Source organism: Mauremys reevesii, linkage group 5 (assembly GCF_016161935.1).
Source record: "Mauremys reevesii isolate NIE-2019 linkage group 5, ASM1616193v1, whole genome shotgun sequence".
Classification (NCBI taxonomy): domain Eukaryota; kingdom Metazoa; phylum Chordata; order Testudines; family Geoemydidae; genus Mauremys; species Mauremys reevesii.
The window spans coordinates 32,459,095-32,480,442 of record NC_052627.1 but is presented as its reverse complement, the minus strand read 5'-3'; the positions used below and the strand labels follow the sequence as shown (position 1 = coordinate 32,480,442).

General features: G+C 37.9%; 1 protein-coding gene across 1 annotated transcript in view; it reads left to right on the top strand.

Annotated features, from left to right (window-relative positions):
- GSTCD (glutathione S-transferase C-terminal domain containing) overlaps window positions 1-21,348 on the top strand; it is a 123,895-nt gene that overhangs the window by 80,729 nt on the left and 21,818 nt on the right. The window contains exons 6-8 of the mRNA XM_039540197.1: window positions 17,033-17,148; window positions 17,978-18,022; window positions 20,698-20,826. Coding sequence (XP_039396131.1) covers window positions 17,033-17,148; window positions 17,978-18,022; window positions 20,698-20,826 — 290 coding nt within the window. The remainder of the gene's footprint in view (window positions 1-17,032; window positions 17,149-17,977; window positions 18,023-20,697; window positions 20,827-21,348) is intronic.

Below are 21,348 nucleotides of genomic sequence, written 5' to 3'. Positions count from 1 at the left end.
AGTTCTTCCCATCAAATATACCAAACAAAAGTCCCTATGACAAATAGCCTTTATGTGTCTAAACTTACTTTTGTCTTTGATTCCTTATTAGGCCTATTCTGTTATGATGATACACATTCCATTTTGGTTAAAATGTGGATATTCTGAGCTATTTATAGTCTGATCTTGTAGAAACATTCCTTGATCTCCCTCGACTAGCATTTTTGTCCTGCTGGTTATTGTTTTGGCCAATATTGTGGGGTCCATATTTAGACTAATTATACTTTATTTTTATTGAGAGATTTATTTATAACTTCACATCATAAATACAAAAACAATATAAATAAGTTTCTGGGGAAAACTACAGATGCTAAACATATTACTAACAATCCATAAACTTAAAAGTAAAAATTAAATAAGGTTCTCTGCAAAAGGAATATCTTTCACTTTTCATTTAAATGGAGTTTTATACATGAATTTTGAAAAACTTCTTGATGTATAAATAATTATAATAGGCACTACCACAAGATGGAATCAAATAATTAGCTGAACAGATATGTAAAATCTAATGTATTAATGAATATATCTTAATATTCAATTTATAGAATACCAGGTATGTATGAGAAGAAGTGGTCATTAGCTCAATGAATCTTTTAATCAGAAATTACATTTTAAATGACAATTGATAGATGGAGAGAATATAAGCCATTCATTCACCAGTGTTAGAAATCACATGCAATTTATGAGGTAGTCAAGTGGTATGTAGCCACAAATCTTTTACTTAATCTGTAATTTTGTGTGTGCTCATTTCATTTTGACTGGTGGACCATGTCTTCTCACTGTCCGTAGAAAGGATGTAGTTTTCTTTTCCAGAAGGTGGATATTTTGCAAAGTTGGAACAATGTGCTGAAAGTTAGACCAAGTCTGCTTAGATATATCACTTTGTTAGTATTTATTTCTGAATTTTTTCTCAGAATTTACTTTTGAAGTTAAATGGGAGGGCATACCACTAGGACCCCATTTGCTATCAGGAATCTAGCTACTGGAAAAGTTAGAAAGCTGATGTATGTTAATGAGAAATTCATTTCTACTGAAAAGGAGTTTGTTGTTAATTTCTGCTGGCTTCTAATCGATTCCAGAAGTGCTTACAAAAATCCAACAGATAATCTACGAATGACTGAATATATGCAATTTATTCATTATATATCAATCTAGTTCCCCACTAAAGACTGTGGTCCAATGTCTCCCTGTCAAAGTATTTCTAAGGCAGCTGTCACCATACTATTTTAATGCCACACAACAATTAAAATACATTAGAGAGAGTTGGGTGTAAACTCTGTTGTCCTTCCTCCCTTCTCTGATGGAGAGAACCCAGTGCTAGAAGGGAGTGTGAGGACGTTCAATCTTATTCCTCCTACCACATATCTGTTCATACCAAGTCTCCAAAATTTTGCTGGAGATACAAGCATTTGGCTTTTTGTCTCTAGGTCTTGAGCATCAAACTTTGAATATGAAGCATTTTGAGCACTCTACTGCTGGTCTCAGGCATCCCTTCTTGTGAAGGGAACTGAACTTTTCCCTGGGCTACCATCTTTGTCAGGGGCTCTTATTTCTCTTCAGTGGGTGGGGGACCTGGCTGGCTGCAAGAGGTAAGGTCAGGGATGTGGGGATTGGGCAGTGGGTAGCTGGCATGCTCCTCGCCCAAGCATCTGTGATAGATGAGTGTAATTCTGTATGTCTATATTAATATGCAAATCCTTTCTGTTTTGTGAACATTACTTTGATTGTAAACCTGAACTGTGCCTTCACTTTGACACTGAAGTCTTGAAACACCCAAGAGGTGTCAGGAGAAATTCTTGCATCTAGCACAGGGCTAACAATGGAGAGCAAACAAGAGTTGTCAGCCTGGATGGTCTTCCATTCAGATGGAAGTACCCTAATTCAAGGAGTTGGCAGCAGCCTAGAGGAATCAGTTTTCCCAGTCTGATAGTGCAGGTGGGCTGGAACTAACCAGCAAATCACCTGATGAGGACCTTGGAGCCACTCAGGAGGGAACTGGAACTTTATAAAATGGCAAATTCTGATCTGAGCTGTTTCTCTCGCTGACTATCCTTGGGGAGACCAGAGCCAGAAGAGAAGACTGGGTAGGATGGGGTGCGCAAAAGAATCATGGACCCCTTGGAAGGCACTAAGATCCAAAGGAGTCTCAGGAAGGGTGAGGAATCTGAGGGCACGGTCTTGCATATAAGAATTCATTTTTCTGTAGATCTGAATAACTGTTGTGTTTTGTCTATGAGGAAAAAGGATGTAGTTTAGACGTGCCTCTGTAAAATCTGTGTCCGTCTTGCTTTAACTGTCACAAAGTTTCTGAAGGGTGAAACAGTAATCAAGAGTATGTATGGGGGAAGAAGCTCTGGAGAGGATGTGAGAGAGCTATTAGGGGGAGTTGGAGGGTCTGCACTGGTCTTGAGGCTTAGGACAGCTGGGCTGCGGGGGCCCCATTCCTAAGAAGGGATCGCAACATTGGAGTGTGTATGCCAGGAGTGTGTTTGAAAGGCCAGATATATAGCCAGTGTATGGATGCTGCTCACACTGTACATTTAAAAGGATGTGGAATCCAAGGTTTGGTCTAATACAGCAGCCTCCTGTCCCTCCACAAGAGGAAATCAGCTGTGGCTACAGCTGCTGTGGTATCCTCCCCACCCCAATACAGCTCTTCAGGCCTCCATGTCCCTACATCCAGTGGTTCCTCTACTTCCTGGCTCCTCAACTCCTCAGATCAGCGCAGCGAGTAAGCATGTGGGTGCCTGGGTGCAGTAAGTTACGTTGCTGGAGGGATGAGAGGGCCAAAGAAGGAAAGGTGGCTTGAGAAGTGTTCGGTCTGCTGTCATTTTTGGCATTGCTTGGTAAGTGAGGGCCAAACCTCTTTGTTAAGTTATTTGATTTAATTTATCTTGTTGTTGAGATAGGCAATGGATTCCAACAAAGCAAGATATTGTAGAGATGGTCCATAAATATATACTTCATATCCGACATATTAGAAGAGTCAAACAGCTGGTAAAACAAAAGGTTCTCACAAAACAAAGTTACAACATAACCGGATGAAAGAGTGGGCCTTCATAAAACCAGTCAGGGAAATCAACTATTCCTCTTGGGATGTTTCTTCTTATCATTCCATCTTCTCCTATTTCCATCCATGTTCTCTGTTGTTGATTGGTCCTGAGAGAAGCTGGTCCCCCTCAAAAAGGTAAGTTTGCATTTAGACCCAAACATGGTCAGGATTAGGTTTAGTTTGATGATCTGTGGTAAGGTGTTCCATAGCTAGGCTCCTGCCCCTTGAAAATAGCCTGCCCTATTGACCAAAGAGTCTTGTCATAAATCAGTTTAGTTGCATCCTCTCTAGCTGTCTTTGTGGGATAATAGACTTTGAGATAGCCTTGTGCTTTATGGACCTTTCAGGTGCAGACGAGGCCTTTAAATTCAGTCTGGAAGTGGATAGGCAGTAAGTGGAGTTTGTGGAGCACTAATGCAATATGTCCACAATGCAGTTTTAAGTATATTGCATTAGTGGCAATTTATGGAAATTAATTGCATTTAGCCACAGGTAGAACCTGTGCAGTTAGGCACATCCTTAACTAGCATGAAAACAGACACATGTAGAGAATTGCTACATTATTCATCAGCCTGCTTTTATTCAGAAAAGCTTGCTATATGAGGACCAAACTGTCCAAGTCTCTGTCGTCCTCCTTCCTTCAGTTTTTAAATGTGAAGTTAAGAGGATTTGAGTATATAACTGGGCTGGTGCCCACATTCACAGCAGAGCACACAGTTTTTATTTCCATCCAGACCCTCATCTCTATTTCAAAGGCCGATAAAGGGATTTATGGATTTCTTGACACTTTTGTTTTCATAAATTGTCTAAAAATAAAGCAAAGGCCCACCCTGAAAAAAGCTGTGCAATGCAAGAGAGCTAGAATCTTTTTGAAGTTGGATTAGCTGTTAGCTAGGCAGGGAGTACCTATTAAATAATAATTGTATAAATTCAGAGTCTTGGAAACTTGGGCTGATTTTTGTCTTTATTTTGGATTTTACAGGATTAGCTAAACTGGAAATTTTTGTGAGCATGAGTTATGTTCTGAAAATCTGTTAAATTTATATCAATAAGGATAACTCTTCTTTGCTTTTACGTAAAAAAAATACGTTTGTGTTTGAGAACTACACAGACAATTAGCTTCTTTGAAAGTATTTTAATCCGTATTAATCCTGTGTAACAACAGTTCAGAAATACCACTGTTATCTTTATGCACCATTCAGAAATGATACACAGAAAGTTTTTCCCTATTTAATTGGCTCTTCAAGAAAATTTCAGTATAAGCCTAAAGAATAGCTGATTGTGATTTTTTTAAAATGAGTAAACATAATTAAAAAAATAAAACAAAGCTACTATTTTACAATTTTACTTTAAAAAAAAAAAGTATGCTTTTCCGAAAAAGGAATGGCATAAAATTGTTAGTGTTCACACATTGGTTGGTTGTTGGCTAATCAGTAAAATCACCTCTTGCTTCCTTTGTGTGAAAGAATTGTCTTGTTTCACAGCCTTTCCTTTGAAGGATGTACAATGAGACAATGTGTATTAGCCAGGAGACACTGGACTGCATCAATTAACACACAGTACACAGAACTGTAGTTTAACCATTTATTACTTTTGTTTTGTAACATATTTAAACAGAACAAGGAAATATTTGTTTTAAGTTTCTTGCACTAGTTTATTGTGAAATTCTAATCATTTGCGGTTTTTGGATTATTTGTGTGCTTTATCTGGTTCTGGGTGTGGTGTATCAGGTGTGCAGGTGTAATATGTGCAAACTGAAGACAATGAAAAAGCTAATGGGGGCAGGAGAAGGCTGGAAAATGAACTCCCCAAATGTATTAATTCTGTTTATATGGATAATTACTGTATATATGGCAAATATAAATGCAGCAGAGATGTTGGCAAATTATCTTTCTGAATAAATGTTAATGTATTAAAGCCTCTGAGCATTCTTGCAGGGAAGCTGTGTATCAAAGTGGTTTGGCAAACCCTTTGAATCAAAAGAGTCAAGACAGAGAGATATTATGCAAAAAGTTCTTAAGATAAATATTTAAAATGGATAGGTATTAAAATGTTGATTCTGAACCAATCTGGATACCCACAGTGAAACTAAAATATCTGAGAAATACCAGGTAACCATACCCAGCTATGGTAAACGGTATGAAAAAGTATATGACCATCAGTCAGTACTTGAATTTAATAACTTAATTATACCCAAATGACACTCTGCCATCTCACTTGGTATTGGCCCTTACACATTCATCATCTCTTTCATAATATGAAGGAGAGTCAGAAAACACAGACCTAAGTAAGGGTGAGGAAAAGAAAAGTACTAATCAAAAACACACTTTTTTTCAGTCTGTGATGCATACATGTTGTGATACAAGCTAACTTATTTCCGGATACAATCCCGGAGGTGGTTCAAGCTTTAATACTGAAGGCCTGCTTTTACAGTAGGAGCAGGTGGCACAACAGAAAACAGATTCTGCTCTTAGAAGTCAGAGGATCAGAAAACACTTGTTAAAACTCAGTGGTGTGGTTTAAAACCACTTAGAAAACATTCCTAGCTTTTATTAGGTATTTACAGTATTTGACTGTGTTTAATGTTTACAAGAATACTTTTAACCTGCAGTTCTGTTTTTAGCTTTGATTTTTTTGTCTTTCAAACTGGACAAAAAAAAAATAAAAAGCTACAAGTAGCCAATCAGTTACTGCATGTTAAATGAAATTTGTATGATGGAAGCACTTAATCACTGAAAGTTTCACATGAACTTTTAAACAATGTTTTGCTCCTTTTAACTAAGCAAAACTATATAAATAACAGAGGCACTGTTTTATAGATCAGTATTGATCCAGCCTAACAGTTTCCATAAACAGGGTCGGCACCAGCGCAGCAAGCAGGTGCCTGGGGTGGCTAACGGGAAGGAGCGGCACGTCCATGTCTTCAGCGGCAATTCGGTGGCAGGTCCCTCAGTCCCTTTCGGAGGGAAGGACCCACTGCTGAATTGCCGCCGAAGAGTGAAGCGCTGGCGGTAGAGCCGATCACGGCTTTTTTTTTTTTTTGCCACTTGGGATGGCAAAAACGCTGGAGCTGGCCCTGTCCATAAATCTCATATTTACACAGGATCAGGCTAAACAAGCATTGATAATTGCAGTGGTGCCCTGAATGAGATGGCAGACTAGTTTGGATTCACCACAGAATATGAAGACAAGGAGCATTTGGTTTAATTCATGCAACATATGTAACTGAAGTGTCTCATTCTGAAGTCTGTGTATAAATAAACAGCCATATTGTATACTGTATATACTCATTCAGAAGCCGAATTTTTTTAGTAAAAAAGGGAAGCACCAGAGAAGGGGGTTGGTTTATGAACGGGTACAGAGAGGGAGAGGTGGGACACAGCAGAGGGAGCAAGGAGAGATAGCACAGCCAGCAGAGCCGGAAGGGAAGAGGAGGGCCAGAGTCTCTCCGCTTCTGGCCATGCTACTCTCCCTCCAGCCTCCGAAGCAGCTGCAGCTCCAGGGCTGGCAGGCTGCAGCCGTGTCGCTCAGCTCCGCCTCCCAGAGCAGGCTGTGGCTGTGCCGCCCGGCCCACTGGAGCACACTGCGGCCGTGCCGCCTGGCCCAGCCCGCTGGAACATGCTGCAGCCGCGCCGCCTGATCTGGCCTGCCAGAGCAGGCTGTGGCCACGCTGCCCAGCCTCCTGGAGCAGCTCCAGCCAGGCCAGAGACATCCTCCCCTGGCCCTCCCCAGATAAGGTGGGAAGGGATGTGATGGGGAGAGTGTGGGGGTCCCGGGCTAGGGGTGGGGTCATGTGGGGGGTGGTCACAGGCGTTAATCCCCTGACTCCCAGCTTCTCCCCCCCCAAAAAAATTTCCCCACAGTTGCTGTCCCTGCCCATCAGGGTAAGCAGCTGGCGCACCGGGACACTTTGTTTACTTAGGTTTACCCCCATGCCTGTGGACGCTTGAGGTAAACAAACCATCTCAGCCCACCAGTGGCTTATCCTGATGGCCTGGGAGCCAAAGTTTGCTCTGAATTATAGGATCAGCATATGAACGGGTCACAAAAATTTTCCATTTTTACTTATCCATCTTGTGGGGGGGGGTCTGCTTATAAACAAACTGGCTTATGATCGAGTATATATGGTATATTGTTCAGTTGTTGGAATGGCCCAGTTAATTTTGAATTTGTATGTTCAACAACACTTCACACACTGAGTGTTTCATTTTGTAGTGACTGAAGAGTCTCTGTCACCATCCAAGATTTTTCATGCCATTATAGCTGCAAATGCTATAACTGTTCCACACCCACCTTTTCTTCTGTCTCCCAAACTCTTTAGTGCTCTCTGCTGAGGAAAATTCAAAATGGTGAGAGTCTGTTTGAACAAAAACAACAAAAAAGCCTAATAAAGTGATTTGTATGTTAAATGTGTGGTGAAACTCAACAAAGAATCCTGTGGCACCTTATAGACTAACAGACGTTTTGCAGCATGAGCTTTCGTGGGTGAATACCCACTTCTTCGGATGCAAGTGCACTGGTGAAACTCAGTGGATGATTATAGGATTGTAAGCTATCTTTCAGACCTTTCATCCAGTACTGCTGAGATGACGTTCCTCATTGCACTTGGCTTTGGTCATCTTATGCAAAGGTACTGCATGGACTTCTGTTTCATCTTTTCATGCAATATGCTTTTTTTCTTTCATTATTACTGAGGACTACATTTTGCTTTAAACCTAGATTTTGTTTTTCCCTTTGAGTCTTTTTTCATGTTTGTGTTGATTTTCCTTTTTTCCCTTTTCCTTCTTGACTCAAGCACCTTTGCTGAATCATCATGAACTGGAGGGTGGATTAGAGGGTGGCAAGATTAGAAACAAAAAGAAAGAGTAAGAGCACTGGTTACCAAAAAGTAGTGAGATTGTGGGTTTGGGGAAGGGAAGTGACAGAATGTGGCACAGAAGAGAGATTAGGAATGAAGAAAAGAAACTGATAGGAATAAGATGATATTGAAAAACAATGAGAAGGAAAAAAGACAAGACAGGAAAGGAAAGAGAGGGATGAAAAAGAAAAGGGAAGAGAAGACAGATAAGGACAGAATGAAGATGAGAGATTCAAATTTATATAATGGAAGGGAAAAATAAAAAGAGAAAACAAAGGCAAAGGAGATACATAATACTGAATTACATGCTTAAGTACTGACTTGTAGATACATGAATGCTTAAATTGTTACACACAAAAATACATATTTCAGTATATTTAGTATTCAGTAATAATAAACACTCTAGTAGTTAGATCAGCAGATGGAATGAAAATATCTGAGTTCTGTTCTTGGCAAGTCTCAATTTACATATCTGTAAAACTGAAATAATATCTTTATGAAGCATTGTTTCGTATAGGCTATGTCCATGCTAGAAAATTTGTGCTACAATCAGTTCAGCTACCAGTGGTACTGTTTTGCTACATTGGGTTCAGCTTTGCTGGAGGAAGCAACTATGACAGTGCTGGTGTATACAGGACTCCAAGCAGCTTCCAGTGTTAACGCACTGGTTCATTTTCTAACCATGTTCAGTCTACCTTAAAATGGCAAATGAGGCTGGTGCCTTGTGTACTATCATTCTTGCTATTGCCACCATTGGTGCAAGTGAAGTGATAGTAGCAACCGTGGGAAATTTTAAGCAAAAATTTTCTAGTGTGGAAAAGCCATTTCATCTAAAGACTCGGAATATGGTTATTTTTCAAACTATCGCCAGATACAATCTAAATAATAATAAATATATAGGTCTCCATTGGGTGAAAAGCTAGTGCATTAGAATACCCAAGTAAGTCATTTCATAAAATCAGTATTTAAAAATAACATTTAAAGTATTGGAATATAAATAAGCTAACATAAAGCTACAGTGTTGCAGTAAAGTTCATTGGTGAATGTTTTGCTTACACTGTGATAAAATTCACCTCAATGCAGAGGGCCAGCATGATGCCTGTGCCTCACTTAAGTCCCATTTAGTGGGACGAAAGTGGTATATAGGCTTTGTGCTCTCGCTTTCTCTCTCTGCACAGGAGCGAATTTCACCTATGAGTATGAACAATTCTTAAGATGTTTTTAATTTTCTCCCTAACAGCAACATGTTTCATAAAACAAGTAAATTAAATTGGTTGAAGAGCGATGTAGATTTGCTCAGTACTGTTTTCATTCTTATTTAATAAACTAATGCAGATCAGTTTTGCTTACTATTTTAAGCTGAGAGTCTTAGTTTATTTTAACTTGAATGGAAACATTTTGGCAATCCTTTACTGTAATACTTTCCCTTAGTATTATTTCCAAAATGTAGGTTGGTTTTTTTAATTGCTCTTAATGTTAAGGGTTATAGGGGTTTTTTTGTTTTTGTTTTTTTCTAAGGGGTAAATCATGTTCTGATAGTTTATAAGGTTTCTCTCTTAAAAAAGTAAACTTGTTTACGTGACTGGAGCCTAAGCTGCTTAAAAGCTAATACCAAAATCAAACAACATACCCTTTTCAAAGTCTAATAAAATGAGTCATAAAGGGATTGTAAGGTTGGAACGAGCATAAGGTGTAACTCAGAGAGTTTAATTTAGTGTAACTTCTCTATCTGAAAGGTTGAGCATTATAGGACTGATAATTTTTAACATTTACACTGTAAGCCCATATAAACATTAACTGAATAAAAAGAGGGAGGGATATGTTCTTGAATACAGTTTAAGACTGGAAGCCAGGATCACTTGGTCTCATTCTGATCTCATTTACATTGATGTAACTCAGAAGTAACTCCATTGTTGTCAATAGTGTTAGATTGGTGAAAAGTTGTTGTGAGATCAGAATTAAGCTTTCTGAGATCTAAATTCCAGCTCTGATACCGATTCGCTGAATTAGCCATTTAAACTCTGTCTGTTTCACCTCTGTAAAATATATATGTATAATATAAATAAAATTAGGTTTATATATACACCTCTACCTTGATATAACGTGATATATAGTGCTCTGGGGGGGCGGGGCTGCACACTCCGGTGGATCAAACAAGTTTGATATAATGTGGTTTCACCTATAAAGCGGTAAGACTTTTTGGCTCCCGAGGACAGCGTTATATCGAGGTAGAGGTGTATATATTGCTGAAGATGTCTGACTATGTTGCCCTCTGATGGCTGCAGCTCACGGAGCTCTGAAGAAGAGAAGGTAAGAGTGATGAAGATGGAGAGAGAGGAGAATCGAGAGAAGGGAAGGAGAAAGAGAAGAAGTGAAGAGGGGGCAGTGGTAGAAGAGGATTAAGAGAGAGTCATTATTGTATGATTATATGAAATTTTCAGCTTTCATGTTAAAACACAGTCAATTCCTAGTTCTCAGGGTTGTGGAGAAAAGCTTGAGGAGTTTTAAACCAATCTCACGATTTCCAGTGTGCCCTGACTTACAATTTTTGAAACTTTGGGGTTGACAGTATTGTACATGTAATGTCACAGTCCCACTAACCTGTGCCTTTTTCACAGGTACATGCTAGTGGGGATAACACTCACTGACTTTTCTCAGTATGTTAAGATTCTTCATAATCAGGTGAAGAACAGAGTAAAAAATACAGAGGATAAAAAGTGCTGCAGTGAGAGCAAAATCTAAAATGAATGTTAGCAGCATGTTTTGTTTAGTTTGCTTCACGTCAGATGTTAAACAGATGCCTTTTGGGAAGCATGAAGATGTCAATTTGAGAAAAACAATTTTACAAGCAGGAATTAGCTACATTTAATTTTGTGGAAGCTTAGCATAAGTCTTCATGTGTCTTTAATGGCTCCCAGTGGTACTTGTTTCTTTATAGATTGATTTTGTTTGTTTTTTGTCCAAATAAGTTCTTCTAATACAGTTAAATTATAAAAAAGAATCTGCGCAAGTTCCTGTTTTAGTTGTTTAAGGGCAGTTTACTAGCTGCTTGGGCTTTTGAGGAAATAATGAAAAAGGTATATATGAGACAAGGTTATTTTTTTTATGCCTGTGATAAGCCATTTTACAAAGCTTAGCTTAACAGAGACCAGGTTGACTAATAGGAGCCAAAGGAATGGCATGTAAGTTTAAAAATTAGAAAAACAAACATTCTTATGTTGTTCAGTTGGCCCTCTTGACCTTTTTATTATTGACCCACATATTCAAAAATCATGATTTGTAGTTTGTTTTTCTCCTTGATTGTCTAAAAATATTACTTAGTTTTACCATAAAAAATAAAAATAAACAGATACTATAACAGTACATGCCTTAATGTTTTTCCTCTAGCCTAACTTTTGACAGTAGATGTTAAATGTTTTCCAGCAAGATGTGTTAAGTCCTCTGTTGTATTCCTTGTTTGTGATGTTGAAACATTTAAACATGTGCAGACTAAGGCCCTGATCTAACAAACAATTATTTCTCTTTTTGTAGTTGTGCATTTGATTTTTCCTTCTTAAGTGAAGTGCTTTGCACTTGTTATTGAATTTCATCTTGTAGAATTCAGGCCAATTCTCTAATTTTGTCAGGGTTGTTTTGAATTCTAATCCCATGTCCAAGTGCTTGCAATCCCTCCCAGCTCTTCACTCCATTATCCAAGTCATTAATAAAAATATAAAATACACCTCTACCTCAATATAACGCTGTCCTCGGGAGCCAAAGAATCTTACCGCATTATAGGTGAAACTGCGTTATATCGAACTTGCTTTGATCCACTGGAGTGCGCAGCTCTTCCCCCCTCCCCCCAGCACTGCTTTGCCGTATTATATCCGAATTAGTGTTATATCAGGTCGCGTTATATAGGTAGAGGTGTAGTACCAAACCCAGCACTGACTCCCGAGGAACCCGACTAAATATATCCTCCCAGTTTGACAATGAACCATTGATAGCTGCTCTTTGAGTACAGTCTTTCAACCAGTTGTGCACCCACCTTATAGTAATTTCATCTAGACCACATTTCCCTAGTTTGCTTATGAGAGTATCATGTGTGACTGTATCAAAAGGCGTACTAAAATCGAGATATATCTCATAAAGCTGTGCAACAGTAATATAATTACACATAAGAAAAGCAACATACTGCCAAAATCATTAAGGGCTACAGTGTGCCTTTTAGGCACAGCCCTGTATTGGGGGTCGGTACAGAGCTGCACTGCCCCAGAGGGTAAATGGCAGGTTGAGGTGATTTATCTGCCTCTGATGGACTCTCACCCACTCTGTGGATCCAGACATGGCTTAGACCTCAGGCTCATAAAATATTTCTGAAGGACAGATTTTTTGCTTTTGGAATGGACTAGGTTGTTGTACCAAGTGGTAAATACTTAAACTAAAATCCAGGCAGTGGATGCTGACAACCTTTTGACATGGCTATTCACCTTCTTCCCCGATCTCTGGGGATATGTGCACAGACAGATGTATAACAGACACAATTGTTGCACACTCTGCTGTATTATCACCGTAGTCAGCATTTTTATCAGGAATAAAGTGTAAATCAGAGGTTCTTAAACTGGGGGTCGGGACCCCTCAGGGGGTTGCGAGGTTATTACATGGGGGGGTCATGAGCTACTTTGTATCCAGCATTTATAATGGTGTTAAATATATAAAAAAGTGTTTTTAATTTATAAGTGGGGGGTTGCACTCAGAAGCTTGCTATATGAAAGGAGTCACCAGTACAAAAGTTTGAGAACTACTGGTGTAAATGTTTCTAATGAAGTGAAGCTTAATATACTTTTTTGGCTCCTTTCTTTGGTATGGTTATAAAAAAGTATTTTTGTTTAAATAGGAAAACAAATTAATAGATGCCGTTCACACTACTTCTGCTAATTTATGCACCCTGGATATGGAGTTCATGGCAGTCAAAGGAAGAATATGTGCATGAGTAATACATACTTAATACACACCAAGCCTACTCAAAAAATTGTAGCAAGAACATTCTTCTTGCTGCATTTAGCTAATCGATAGATGGACTTTCTTTAATTGTTTAAGTTAGCTGAACACTCTGTTAAAGTGGTATTCCTTCTGAGCAGGAAGCATATTTATTTACAGCTAAATGGCAGCAGGGCTGTCAGTTTTCATCAGCTACCTGGAAGAATTGTCTAATGAATGATGCTTTGTTTAATAATTGCATGGAAATTATTGTAAGGATATTGAATTGTGGATGTGGCTTGAAATGACAAATGATGTGTTTGTAGAAACTACTGACAGGCATGGGTAGCCATGACTTCAACTGTTCTGAGGTAAAATCTTCAAGGTGAAAGAGACTTGGTTATGTGTTAGAGAATAATTAGGTGTACAGTATTACCGGTATCAAGTGTCAAAAAATCATGCGATTTATAAAATATGTAAATTTGGGATTCTTTTTATTTACTTTCTGGTTTTTGAGACTTTAGGATACACTGGAGTCACGTTTTCAAGCTTTTCTCCATAACTAGAGGACAACAAACTTACTTTAAAAAAAAAATGAAAACTGAGATACCCATGTAATCACATAAGTCCAGAAGCTGGATCTTTAAGAAAACTACTGAGAGACTTGAGGTAAAATTGTGAGAGTTGGCAACACTGCATGTATAGTATGTCATTCAGTGGAAATGATTTGAGAGTTAAAGTTAAACAGGGTTAAGCTCTCAAACATGTAGTTATTGAAATTTACCTACTCAAGAAAACAAAAGTGATACTGAACCAAAGTATATATGGAAAAATCTGAAAATATTTTTTGGGCACTGAGTGACTTTTTACAAGGCCTCTAATCTTGCAGAAAGGTGATGTCAAATTGTAAGTTTTCCAGCATGCTAAAATGTACTAATTCTCTGGGCCAAACCAAGAGGCCCTTTAATGCTGTGAAGGCTTTTATATTCCTCATCACAGGATGTGGATTAATAACAATGTTCAGCTCATGAATCCAAAAGATTTATTTTTGTTGTGACCACAAATGAAAAAGAAAAATATAACCTGCTGGGCATGTATGGCAGGCTGTCAGCAGAGTTTTACAAAAGAGAAAAATGTTTTACTTTGGTGTTGCAATGTACTGTGAGAAAAGGTCACATTCTTCAAGAAGGTTTTACCTTGTAGGAGTAAACTTCAAAGAAAGAAGTGTCAGGAGACTGTCTTATTGGGCTCTAAGAAAAATATATATTGCTTACTTCTAGATTCTATGAAGACTAAGAAAGAACAGATGAATAAGAGTATTTAGGCACGCATGATCTAGTTATATTAATTGTCTGTTGTACAGTACTCAGGGAAAGACTGGTGTTAACCATCTTAACATTCTATACAGGTTAAACCATAGTTTTCTGGATTTTTGTACCAAGGACAAAATAGGAAAAAAGACCTGTTGTGTCTGGAGTTTTGTTTCCAATCCTAAAAGGAAAGGGGTGTGTGTGTGTGTTATTCATGACCATTTTTAGAAAGTGTAGTTGAGTCTTTCTTTGTTACATAACATAAGAACAGCCATACTGGGTCAGACCAATGGTCCATCTGTCCTTTCTTCTGACAATGGTTAATTCCAGGTCCTTCAAAGGGAATGAACAGAACAGGGCAATTGATCCATCCCCTGTCGTTTAGTCCCAGCTTCTGGCAGTCAGGGAAATGGGAAAAATATTCTTTAATATATTTTTGGAGATTCTGTTTTTACCTTTTGATTTCCTATCAGGAAGTACCAAATGTTAGAATACATCATTGAGGTATGATGTCACATAGGAATGATTTTAAAAAGCACAACAATATGTTTCTAACACAAAAGTGTAATTTATGTTTTCTTATCTTTCTCTATGAACAATTAAATTAAATTAAATTGTGTGAGGTGATTTATTGTTTTAGGCTAAAAAAAATGAAAAAAATGTAATCAAATGCCCAGGTTATTGGATGAAATGCTATGTCTGGCACTAGTTCTCGTGTTACAAATTGGAGCTACCACTTTTGATCAGAATGTGCAGAATTTCTTTGCATTTTTCTGACTTTGGAGCAAAAATGCTGCTTCTTTTTTTTTTTTTTTTAAATCTCTTCCTTAACTTTGAAAGTAAGGCCCATGCTTTGCAGGAAATCAAGGACAGTGCCTGAATGACAACAAAAATGGTATAATGTTTATATTTAAGTTTCTGGGAAGCCAGGCTGGGAAAGAGAAAATTACCCTAGGAGGGTAAGTTACATGCCAGGGGACTACTTGAGGACCTTTCATCAAAAGCAGCACTTTCTCAGATTGATTGTTTTGGAAAACCAAGAAAATTGGTTCTAGCCAAGCCAGGAATGGATTGTAAGCTATTTTCTTTCTTTAGTGTGTTATGGAGTTTCAGGCATCAGTACCAGACCAAAAAGAAAAATAAACATTCAACTTTTTGAAATTAGTCACAGTTCTCAAAATACTACTTTCTCTATTTCAGTAAGTAATTTTGAACTCTTACTTTCCTTTCTAGGCAGCTTCAAGTTATTTATAAACTCTGAAAGAATTACTGAAAGAATACTTTTAACACAGAATATTTTTATTTAGCATAGATGAATACTGTACACATCTCAATATTATTGCTTACTGTACCATCTTCTTCAGCTTTTTTCTGTTTTCTTTGCATAGATGGCATAGAATGTGCTACATGTAAGAAGTCTATCTCTTATATTTTAATTGAAAAATAAGAACTAGATTGTGATACTCTTTTACCACAAGTAGATCCATTGACTTTACGTACCATGAGCAAAGATATCACAATCTGCCCATAAAGTTGGATTATTTAATTACAAAGACATTGCCCCAATTTGGTAGGGAAAAGATGAGCTGTTCCTGCAGATGTGGTGATCAGGAAGCTTACATTTTCTTTGGAAATATGCTAGAAGTCATTATTTGGTACTTTGCTCTTGTAGTAAGTTATCCTTAAAACTCTATTCGTTTAATTCTGAGCAGAAGCTTATTTTTTGTGGACTAGACAAGCAAGGAATATTGCAGAAGAGACAGATCCTTTCAGTGGTTCAAGTCCAAACAAAGCCTGAAGTTCGTAAGCAATATCCAGCACACACAACCATAATGGAAAGCTCAAAGAAGGCCCTGTATTTATATTTCTGAGGATGTGGAACAAAAAAGTAATCATACATGATGTGCATAAAAGTTTAATGAGAAGAAAAAAGAAGGAAAAGTTGTCTAGGTACTTTTTCTTCTTTCCTCAAAGATTAGCTTATGAATGACATTTTGTAGAAATGTCTACAGCTCTGAATATTTTCTGAGCAAAGAAAAGGGATGTTATGGACTTTTTCTTCATCTGAACAAATAACAAGGTCCCTCGACACTTCATTAGTTTCACTGATACAAAGAGCATGTTTGGAATATATAAATGTTAGCCAAACAAATTCATTCCATCTCAAGAAGCTATTTCATGGCCTTTAACAAGTACTGTTGAAAGCAGCGAGGTTTTAGTTTTCTTTTGTATGGAGTTAGGACATTCCAGTTGTTCTACAGACAGCTACAAGTAACATCTTATTCTACAAATAGAGTCATTTAAATACACGGGGTCTACTTGTAGTGTAAGGTGGTACTCAACATGAGTGAGAGTATCACAATCTAAGACAAGGTGCTTAAAGACCACACGTGATTTTATCCTGTAAAATCTCTAATCTGAGTCAAAGCTCAGTTTCTGAGCCTGAGTCACTGGGTGAAAATACACTTTAAGGTAGAGTTGGAGGGTTTGATTACTATATAACAACAATTTGCTTCAGCTTGTAATTGTTGGTGCGCAAAGCCATCTGGGTGCCTTAACAGGAACAACATGAATACATAGTTCCATAATGTGCTAAAGAAATACGTTGAACAATTTAAAAATATTTAGGCTGAGATTTTCAAATCTGCCAAATGTGATTTGTTGTCTATATTGTCTAGACAGCTTTGAAAAATCTCATCATTAATTCTTAGGATTTCCAGTACAGTTTTCTTCTAACTATTTAGTTAGAAATATTGTGGAATAGTTATTAAAAATTATTCAACATCTATTTATTTCCTTTGTTGTCATCCTCAGGAAAGATGTCCAGTGATCGTGCTCTGAGGAAACAGCAGCAATTGAATAATCTGGTGTCCATGGTGACAAAGTTATCTAAACCTGGAGATGTGATTGTGGATTTTTGCAGTGGAGGGGTAATGTATGTTCTCTGTATAAAATGCAACTTTATTGTTTTTTTTTCTCTTTTACAATTCCAGTAGGACATGACTACAAAACAGAGTCTCATGGTGGATGGTCCTTTCAGGGGAATCATGGACCAGCCTACCTGTGACAGGATCCTGTAAGGGAGAACAAGCGAGTTCAGACCCACCTGCAAATAATTAAATAGCTAGACAGCGGTCTGGAAGCTAATTAGTTAATGAGCCTGATAAAAAGTTACCAGGGCCCTGTTAAGGTGGATGTTAGAGGCTGGAAGCTCCTGAGGACAGGAGCTCCCATGAGAGCTCAGTAGGCAAGTTCACCAGAGTAAGGAGCCTGGAAAGTGTGCTCCTAGAAAGAGGAGCCTGGCTGCTCAAATACCTGTAGAAGGCAGCTTCAGATGAGTGCTGCAAGGAATAAAGATAAAGATTGAACTGAACCCAGCCCCAGGAAGAAAGGCTGAGGTCTCTGACTTGAGGAGAGTGAAGAGCTTTGAGTGACAGCCTGAGGCTGGAGCGAAGAGAAGGAAGAGACTTTATTTTGAGGGTATATTTAGACTCAGTGTAGACCCCAGTGGGGACTTTGAACTGAGTTGAGTTATTTAAAGAGTACAGAAGAGGGTTAACCGAGGAAGGGTGCCTGCATAGCCATCCTGCGAGCTTGAGGTGGTGGATCTTGAGGCTGCCACATGACACAGGGCAAAGGTACAGACTTTGGAATCTGAGCTGCTTTTACAAAGACACTGTCACTCTTGAAGGGGGTCATTGTGAAGGGAGTCAGCTGCATGCGGTTTGAAAAGTGACTCGTGTTTTTTGGTTTTCACAGGGCCATGTAGGAATTGTTCTTGCTCACCTGTTGCCATCATGCCAGGTAAAGTCTCAATAAAAATATATGGGCAATGCAATCTTCCAGACTTTGATTATTCAAAACTTTTTTTAAAAAAGCCACTAGATGGAAACCACAAAGACTGCTTTAACAGTGATGATTTAGAGACTTTATTTATACTCTACTGTGAGGTTCTGAATTTGTGCATATGTCAATATTTGTTGTACTACAGAATTGTGCGGTGTGTGTCACCCATGAAAAAGACAGTTTAGAAGAAGCAGCTTTCAAAAGATGCTAGTAACAGTGCCAAGTCCTCAGGGCCTTATCATCTCATTGGTGATTTAAGTGCAAGCTTAACTTGTAGCAGTACATGGATAATTGTATCCCTGTACAGCAAAGCACTTAAGTACATGTTTAAGTTCTCTGCTGAATTGAAGTGTTGAATTGAAGGCTCTCTGGAAGAGCCACTGCCCCACTTTTCTGACCAATCCTAAAGTCATTTTGTGGGAAGTAGCCTGACTCCCCATCTTACATACACTCATGACAGCAAAAAGAGGTAAGCACTGCCTTCCCCTTTGAAGGCAGCTCTGTCCTAAGTCTCGAGAGGATGTTTCCTTCATTGGGCTTGAGGCTCCAGGTGAATCTGAAAGGGTTGGTTAATTTCCAGCCACTTGCAGCGTGAATAGTAGGGTTCCAATAACAAATAACATTAGGAACTAAAACCTGCAACTGCTCACCAGCTCCATTTCCTCAAACTTGTGTGGCGATTAGATGCAGCCTATACTTAGGGCCCTTTGTTTTCGGTTGTTATTTAATTTTTCCCAGGAATTTATCGGTGTTGATTACTGCAACAACAAAAACAGGTGAAAATTGGTGTAAAAACTATTAATAATAATTTTTCCTGGGCAAATAGGGTCTGTTTTGGTGGATGGAAGGATGGGAGGAAAGTATTCAATAGATTAATGCTTTGATGAACGGAATTCAATGTGATTTGCTGCAGAACTAAAAACAGAACTCAAAACACAATGCCATCTCTGAGTTTAAGAAAACAATATATCTCTAATCCCCAAATAAAACTTTTCATTTGAATAAACAATTTACGGTTGTAGACTTAGAACTATTAGCCTATAAATATTTACATGTAATAATTGGGCCACACAATTTGTCGCACATACACTCAACTTCATCCTTTTTTCCTGTTTTTGTTTTTTTAAAACTTTTGAATACTTCCTTGTGTTCTGAAACAGATCTTTGTTTTCTTCCTGTTTTAGTGTGTTAAATCTTTAAACAGTTATCTGCTAAAAGCTTGAAAAGTGTACATGATGGGCGTGAGATTCGTCAGTACGTTCGGGTGCGCATGCACTTCAGAGCTTGTGTGCGTGCCTGTTTGTTTATTGTGTGTATCTTCTAGACTAATACATATAGCCTTACTTCAACAGGCAGCTTTGAATATGCACAGACTAATGTATTATCATAATACATATATCTCATGCAATGTATTATATTTTCCTAAGAAAACAAGTTATTTTTATATATTTGAATGACACAAAGTAGAGTGAAAATCGGGAAAAAAAATAATACTTTTTGTAGAACCCAGGATTTTTTCAGTAAAAATCAGTTTAAACTCGAAACAAAGGGGTTTACTTATACTATATATGATTGCTGTTATAAATCTTTTCAAGGTTTATTTCTTTTCTAAGAGCTAAGTATTAGTACCAGTATTGGTATGTACTGTTCTAACAGGGACCTAACTCAGAGTAGCCATCATGCCCAGTGAAGGAATAGGACACATTACATTGAGAATATCTGCTTTAAAAAGTGATAGAGTTAGGGAGGCTGCATCAAAAGAACAAAATGACACCTTCTGTCTTGATATATGGTGTAGACAAAGCAGAACTATGAGTTATAGAACTGAAGATAAAATTAACCTACCTCGGTAAAGCAGTTGTCAGTGAAACTTCTTAATCAGGCAATTACTAATTGAAAATCCCACCCCTTTTTATACCGTTCTCAGTATTTTTATGAACAAAACATAGTATTGTGACTATTAAGCATGTTGTGATATGCTTTTTTCATATATATATGTGTGTGTGTGTGTGTGTGTGTGTGTGTGTGTTATGGTTGTGAAAGGGGCAAGCTAACAATGTTTGAAACTGAAGTACTATATACACAAGAAATTTACAGGGCCACAAATAATCCCCATCAACTCTGACCTAACTGAAAGCACTGATTTTTAGAGAGAGAAGGTTCTGGATTCTAATGTCAAACTTTGTGCAGGAGGCAAGAAGGAGCCGGTGGAGTTGTATCATACAGTCTTATTAAACATGTTTCTGTAATATATTTGTGCAAAAAAAAAAAAAAAAGGTTTCTCACACTCACAAAAACAACCCCCTACCAGCACAGAACCTTTAGTTTCTAACGTTTGCAAATGTTAGAATTTAAAAGTTTGGTTAGTTCCAAATAGATGCAGGGCTTGACTGCAAAAAGAAAAATTCTGTTCAGAAAAACAGAACATATCTGTCAGTCCCTTGGTACTAGCAGATACTGAGTGCCTTCCATCTATTTCACTAGCACATCACTTTTGGGGAGATCTCATCACCAGTCTCAAGAAATTAAGTAAAGATTTTACACCAGAATTTTGGGGTACTGTATAGCGAGTATCATTTTATTTTGAATTTAGAGCAATATTGCTGACTTATTTTCCTGTATATGAAATCCAGGTGGTGCTGATAGAAAATAAGGAGTTGTCGTTGGTACGTGCTAAAGACAGAAGTGATGAATTAGGATTACACAATATTTGGTTCATTCAAGCAAACCTGGACTATTTTAAAGGAACTTTTAATATTGGGGTAAGTGATTGATTTTCCAACTTTAGAGTCTACTGATTATTAAGAAAAAAATGTTTCCTTCTGTTGGTGCTTAAATATACTTACAAACAATTCCAATACTTGGGAATATGAAGCCAGGCATTTCTGATGCTATATAAACTTTTGTTCTATCAGCAGGAAATCAGCTTTGAATGTATTACAGTTAGGAGATAAGGCAATATTATCCCCCTATTCTTAGTTTTTTGTTGAGTGATCACACTATTCTCTGCAATGTGCAAAACGCAGATGAGGTAGATATTCTTGTTCCAAAGAGTTTGGTGTCTAAGAAGATAATTAAAGTACAGGAACTCCTCACTTAACGTTGTAGTTATGTTCCTGAAAAATGTGACTTTAAGTGAAACGATATTAAGCGAATCCAATTTCCCCATAAGAATTAATGTAAATGAGGAGGTTAAGGTTCCAGGGAAATTGTGACGCTTGATTGAGGTGGAGGAGTCGGAGGATGGGATATTTCCCAGGGAATGCCTTACTGCTAAATGAACT